At 35.1% G+C, this 7343-nt stretch overlaps 2 protein-coding genes across 2 annotated transcripts; one reads left to right on the top strand and one right to left on the bottom strand.

Moving 5' to 3' along the window:
* LOC109237970 lies at positions 751–1200 on the top strand. Its single transcript, XM_019404386.1, has one exon. The coding sequence runs from the start codon at positions 751–753 to the stop codon at positions 1198–1200; it is 450 nt and encodes a 149-aa protein (XP_019259931.1).
* LOC109241580 lies at positions 4479–5693 on the bottom strand. Its single transcript, XM_019408341.1, has one exon. The coding sequence runs from the start codon at positions 5645–5647 to the stop codon at positions 4928–4930; it is 720 nt and encodes a 239-aa protein (XP_019263886.1). The 5' UTR covers positions 5648–5693; the 3' UTR covers positions 4479–4927.

Here is a 7343-nt window from a genome sequence, read left to right on the forward strand (position 1 = left end):
ATATTAATTATTATAAAGTAAATCTGTACATGTCATTTTCAAAACTTGATGCCTAAAACTAAAAGTACTTTATTGAAAAAAAGGTTGGCCTTCCAATACTAATAGAAGTGTTATACAAGCTGCTACAGCTCCAAAATACTTTTTTCGGAAAGCATTTCTACTATAAAATGCTTTTCTTAAAATAAGCACATTTTGAAAATTTGATCAAACATGCTCTTATTAGATAAATAAAATAATGAAAAAACATAAATATTCCTTCTAAAGAAGTCAAGGCTAAGATACTTCATAATTAGACTCATCAATGCTCTCAAGTCTGCTATTAATGGGTCAAAACTAGTTGAATATCTAGAAATATCAAAGCCTAAAACAACAAGAAATATTCAACTTTGGCTTGAAAGTATAGAGCTCTATACCATTTGTCACTTTAAATACTCTCATCTCATAGCAAAATTATCATCATCAATTTTTAGAAACTTTCCAAAAATGTCTCCACCCCAATTTCCAAATTCCACCATAAATGAATCTAGAAATCAAGTTCGACCTTTGGCACCTGCATCCCACCGTATACACGTAGAAAACGAAGAAGGCATTAATTCCACGTTCATGTCCAGTATAGAGTTAGCCAAAAAACGACGTCGTAAAACATGCATTAAATGTTGCAGTTGTTGTGGTATCACAACAATAACCCTAGTTGTGATCATTGTAATTCTTGCATTCACCGTTTTCAAAGTGAAAAAACCTACTATAAAAATGAACTCAATCAAATTTGACGGGTTAAGTTATCTCACTAGTAGTTCCAATCTACAAACCAACGTGAACATAACAGTCTCTGCAGATATATCTATTAAAAACTCTAATGCGGCCTCGTTCAAGTTTAACGAGGCAACTACTACTTTGATATACGATGACAGAGTCATCGTAGAAGTTTTAACGCCAGCAGCGAATGCTAAGGCTCGACGAACGTTTCGAATGATTGTGAATGTCACAGTTATGGTTGACAAATTATCAAGCATTCCTAGGCTAGCAAGTGATTTGGTGGCAAAGGAATTGCCTATGAGTATGTCCACAAGTATTAAGGGAAGGGTTAAGATTTTGGTTATTAAGAAAACTGTTGGTATAGAAATGAATTGTAGTATGGTAGTTGATTTACAAACGCAAGATGTTAAGAATATGGATTGCAAAAAGAAAGTTTCTCTCTAGATTTGATGTTGATTTAATTTGATTGTGAAGGGTAAGTTGAAGTAAGGAATATTCAAGTTGAAAGTTACTGGTTCAATCGAGTTATGTGACAATACAGTTTGAATTGTGATGTATATTTTGGTGATTTATAAGGATTACGTATATTCGAGTTTATAATAACCAGTGTGTTATATTTAGTTGAGATTTATTTGTGAGTGATATGTAAAAGACTTAGTATGGCATTGTTCAATATTTCTTTAATTTGTTTGAGATTAATTTGTGTGTGAGTATTGTGTGGAATATGATGTAGTGAAGGGGGAAAAAATGGTTATCTTTGGATTCTTTAATTTTTTACTGGGGTTAATTAATCAAATTCGTTCTATTTTGAGAATTACCAAATGGCTTCCATTGTTAATCAACACGAGCATTAAACGTTGTATTAATTGGGTTTCTATATTCATATGCAACTACTAAACTTTCGTACATATAATTCCATCTAGTTGGACAAGGTTTAGGAACCTTTCTTTCTCTAAGGCCAAATTCATCACATTTTTTAAAATACTCTCTAAGTCTACTTCTACGGTTTGAATAAAAAAGCCAATTAAGAGCCATTCTAACCTTTTCAATTTCTAAATTTAAAATTCTCATACCATCACCGACGATTAAATGGTAAATGTGACAAATACATCTCACATGGAAACAATTACTAAATGCAGGATTTAGTGTTGTTGTAAGTATGCCTATAGCACTAGTGTTACTAGAAGCATTATCCATAGAAATTGCCATTATTTTATCTCTAATGCAAAAATATCTACAAATATCTGCAACAGTGTTAGCAATAAACTTACCTGTGTGACGTGAATTAATTATTCTATACGCAATAATGCGTTTTTGCATTATCCACTCCTCGTCTATCCAATGACTTGTAATAGTTAGATAATCACAGTCATTATTACTTCTACCAATATCAGTAGTAATAGAAATCCGATTAGTTATATGAGTAAATAAATACCGCAAATATTGTTCATATTCATGTTTATATTTAAATATCGCTCTTAACTGTTGCGCGAGGCCAACCTTTATAAGTAGGATTAAAAACTTTTCTAATATAATGCACAAAATTAGGGTTAGAAGGAAAAGTATATGGTAAGCACATAACGGTAACCATCTTTGCTAATTTTTCACGATCTTTATTAGGATCGTAATATAAAATACCACCGGTCACAGTGTTAATTCCTGGTTGAACTAGATTTGAACCTGTACTAGGGTTAACCGCAGTATCTACACTTGTCCCCTCTTGCTGCGCTTTCATTTGTAAATATTTAACTTTATCTCTAGGGTGTGTTTGTATGTGCCTAGCCAAACTACCCGTACCGCTACGGTCTCCAGTATATTTATGCGCCAGCAATTTCCCACAAGTTTTGCACCTAGCCTTATTTTGTTCTCTTACTTGAGTAAAAAAATTCCAAACTAATGATGTTTCTAGGCGTTTAGAAGGTTGTCTATTAAAAGTAGGGGTTTCTACAGGTGGGTCGGGCGGGGCATCAGTTGGGTTATTAACAGGACAAGTAGGTGAATCATCTAAATCCGGTTGGGTTTCAGCTACATCCTCATTTTCCTCATCATTTTCTAAGATAGTTTGATTAGGATAAAGAGCATTCATAACTTCTTCATTTAATTGCTCAACTTGTGCAACATTATGGCAAAATTCACTATCGGAAAATTGAAAACAAGGGTTATCACTATCAAGAATAATAGGAGCAGCAGGACGGGTAATAGGTCTGGGTCGAGGAGCAAGGGGAAGGGTAGTAGGTTGGAGACTACTTTCACCAATTTTAGCTTTTCCCTTACCACCAAACATTTTTTTCAAAGAAAATGCCATATTAATTACAATTATGCAAACTAAACACACAAAAATATATTCTTAAAACTTAAGAGTTGGAACGAGTTTACCGAATTGCCGAACAACTTCTTGAAAATTGAAAATCGTTGAAGACTTGAATACTTCAATTCACCAACTTCACAATTTTTCACGAAATTGCAATAATAAAATAAGCAATTATAGAAGAGAAATTAGATATAGATTGAGAGAGATTGAGAGAGATTGAGATAGATTGATGAATTGGTGAGTAAAAATGAAAGAATGAGGGGGTATTTATAGTTGAGAATTGGAAAAAAGTGTAATTATATAAAGTTTGGGGTTAAAATAAAGTTTGGGGGCCAAATGGCTATTTTTTAAAGTTCCAAACGGTTGAAAATTAAAGGCCAACGGCTAGATTTTAAAATCTGACCGTCCGTTGGAGCCCGTTAGGACCGTTAGGCCCGGTTGAACCGGCCCAGGACCGCCTGCCGGTCCCGGGCTTAGCGGTCCCGGTCTCGTCGGCCTCACGCAAGAGACCAGCCCGCCACGGGCTTTCTACACCATCAGGGACCGGCCCATCAGAACCGGCCCGCCGGGACCGTTTAGCCCGTTAAGACCGCGGGCCCGGTCCGGTCCCGGTCCCAGACCGGCCCACCATACAGCCTTAATTGTTATAGACGAACAAGCATATACGACAATCATGAATTATACGTCTAATTTTCCGTGGCGGCCTTTTAGGTTTTTCAACTTTAAACTGATGCGCGTGTCATGTTGTAATGAACAAAAAATAATAAATATATGAGTAAGATATTTTGTGAAGTTCCAATCCCATCAAAACGGTTGAAAATGCACATTAAATTAATTAATTAAAAAGGCGTCTAATATACGATTATATGAGCAATTCATCATCATTAGTTGCATGTTGATTTTCATTTTTAGCAAATATTTCGATTTGCCCTGATTGTCTGCCCAAACATCCAATCCAAGAAATTAAGAAGGTGAAGATAGACGGTGGTGGATCTACACTACGGTGTGCGCGCGGGTTCATGGGAACCCAGTAACTTTTGCTCAGGTCTTGTTTCAATTAAATATTTATAAATATCTGACAGTGACTCCAATTATTATTGTAAATTTACTTGATATCGATATAGGAACCTATAAACTTTAAATGTTGGATCCGACTCTGACGATGAAAACCCAAAAAAACAAAGAACCCATAGACACAAAATCTTAGCTCCGCCTGTCCTTGTGTCTGAATTCTCTTACCTCAAATTTTAAATGCTATGTTGCCCATATCAGGCTTCTCAATTGCCAGTTAACTAAGAGAGAAGCAAATAATCAAAGGATTTCCATTTCTGTATCTCTTTAAGTATCCATGAATAAGATTAAAAATAATGTTTGCAAAAACGAGCATCAATATTCAGCTAATATATGACGCTAAATGCTCAATCATATTTCAAACTTTACTCATTAATCACACAAAATTTTCAAATAAATTAATAAAATATTGAACAATGTAATTAAAATCTTTACACATCACTCGACTAAAATCTCAACTGGTATACTACCATATAGCTTATAACTAGCTATAACTACTAAACTCGAATATCTGAAATTGTTCAACGATCAAGATGTCACAATTCAAACTGTAACACCACAAGTTCGACTCCCAGTAACTCTAATTTCTACTATCAGGGGTGGAGCTAGAGTGCCGGGAGCAGATTCGGTCGAACCCGATAGTTTTAATTCGAATCCTATATTTATCTTGAAGCCACTAACTTAAAACGATTAGAATCTCGAACCCATAAGCTTGAAATCCTGACTCGGCCTCTGTGTAATATATAGTGTATATGTTTAAAAGGGGGAAAAGATCACATCTTTTCAAAACTATAGAGAAACTTTTCTTTTGCAATCCATATTCTTAACTTCTTGCGTTTGTAAATCAACTACCATACTACAATTCATTCTTATGCCAACACTCTTTTTAATCACCAAAATCTTGACTCTTCCCTTAATACTTGTTGACATACTCAAAGGCAATTCTCTTGCCACCAAATCACTCGCTAGTCGCGGAATTCCCACTAATTTTTCAACCATGACCGTGACGTTCACGGTCATTTGAAAAGTCCGTCGGGCCTTAGCATTGCCCGGTGGCGTAAACGCTTCTGCGATGACTCTATCATCGTACATCAAACTAGTGGTTGCGCTGCTAAACTTCAACGAGACCGCATTAGGGTTTTTAATAGAAAGATCTGCAGAGACTGTTATGTTGACGTTTGTTTGAAGGTTTGAACTACTAGTAAGAGAACTCAAGCCTGTGAATTTGATTGAATTCATCCTTATAGTAGGATCTTTTGCTTTAAAAACGGTGAATGCAAGAATTATGATGATTACAACTATGATTATTGTTGTAACTCCACAACAACTACAGCAATTAATGCACCTTTTACGACGTCGTTTTTTGGATAACTCCATGCTGGACATGAACGTGGAATTAATGCCTTGTTCGTCGTTTTCTACGTGTATACGGTGAGATGCAGGTGCCAAAGGACGAACTTGATCTCTAGATTCAGTCATGGTGGAATTTGGAGATTGAGGTGGAGACATTTTTGGGAAAATTTGGAAGATTGATTATGATAATTTTGCTATGATATGAAAGAATATAAAAGCAGTAAGTCTTGGTTTATGACTATATAGAAAGAAAAATAAAGGTACAAGACTATAGTGTACTAACCGCGTTAGCACGGCTTTGAATATTGACTTGGTGGTTTAATTGTTTTGAAAATTATTGTCTTCTTCTTTTATGTATATGATAATATTATAGTCATAGAAGCTTCTGCTCATGAATGGTTATTTTAGCAATTATATTGGAGATTAGCATTATTATGACAGCGCATGCTAGCTTAGTTATAATGAGACTATTATGCGGTGAATAATAATGTACGTAGGAGTTGTTACGTGGCTGCTTTATCTTATTTCTATTGTTCCTTGAGTCGAGTGTCTATCGAGAACAACCTCTCTACCTTTATAAGGTAGTGATAAAGTTTGCGTACATATTACCTCCCCAGACCCCATTTATGGATTACACCGAATTTTATTTTTGTTGTTGTTGTTGTTACGTGGAAATTGCTTAATTTAAAAGGTTTTTTGTTCTTTAGCTGCTCTAATTCATATATTGTTATTGCTAATATATGTATTTTTTTCCCCATATTTTATCCAACATAATCAGAGGCAGATCCAAGATTTAACGCTTATGGGTTCCTACAACGACCTCCAGTAAATTTTCAATAGTAATTAACTGGGTTCGCATTCGAACATTTATTGATATTTAGTAAATTTTTCAAACACTGGACAAAACTTATTGGGTTCACGGGAACCCGTAGGTCGGAAAGTGGATCTGCCCCTGCATGAAATAATACATAAACTCTCGCATAATTTATGCATATATTAGCAATAGAGTTTAATACGGCCAATCTAACGCTTTATTTGATGGAAAACAGGTATAAACAGCGGAAGCAAATAGCCAGGATCACTTGCATGAAAAATAGACAACACAAAAGCATAGAAGTAATCAAACGTAAAATCGATACTTATCTCTTGAAGCGTGACCGCGAACGCGAAAATACCTTCAAGCATGAACAAAAATCATCAACGAGATCATCCTCCAGTTCCACGGTCTTCTACTGTGTGACCCGAATAATGCCTGGAATTATCGAAATTCGTGTGGGCGAATTTTCTCCATGGAAAACGTGTAGTAAAACTCGTAGCCTCCTTATGGAATAAGACCCCTTTATATAGTCACAGGTTTTAGGGTTTAAAACATTTTCCTAAAGCTGTTGTGTCTTCCTTTTCCATCAAGAAACGAGATTCCATTTAATTCCTAATTATTTAGGCACAGTAGGGACCACAGAATTTAATTTACGAGGCTTCCTATTATGGACTTAATTCGAAATATCCGAATTAATACTACCATAATAAATTACGAATTATTCCACTAAAAATTCGTAATTGCACTCTTCTGTTCAATTCCGAAATTCACCCATTAAATCTTATTTAACTCCCCATGTTAAGATTCAGATACTAACAATCAAATTAAATTACTAAAGATTTAATTTATTGATTATTTCCTTTAGACTTTCGCTTAACTTATTTCATGTGTCGGATAGAAAATCCACCGGCCGGGTTTACACATGAAAACTTATAAGCTTTCATAAAGGTGTATCATCAATCTCTAAACCGAGACATGGATTCCATCAACTAACTATTACTTCGCCAATGTACATTATTATTATCCAATTTACCA

Source organism: Nicotiana attenuata, chromosome 1 (genome assembly GCF_001879085.1).
Source record: "Nicotiana attenuata strain UT chromosome 1, NIATTr2, whole genome shotgun sequence".
Taxonomy (NCBI): Eukaryota; Viridiplantae; Streptophyta; class Magnoliopsida; order Solanales; family Solanaceae; genus Nicotiana; species Nicotiana attenuata.

Excerpts from the sequence above, each read along its gene's own strand:
- LOC109237970 (XM_019404386.1), top strand. The coding sequence starts at position 751 with ATGAACTCAATCAAATTTGACGGGTTAAGTTATCTCACTAGTAGTTCC.
- LOC109241580 (XM_019408341.1), bottom strand. The coding sequence starts at position 5,647 with ATGTCTCCACCTCAATCTCCAAATTCCACCATGACTGAATCTAGAGAT.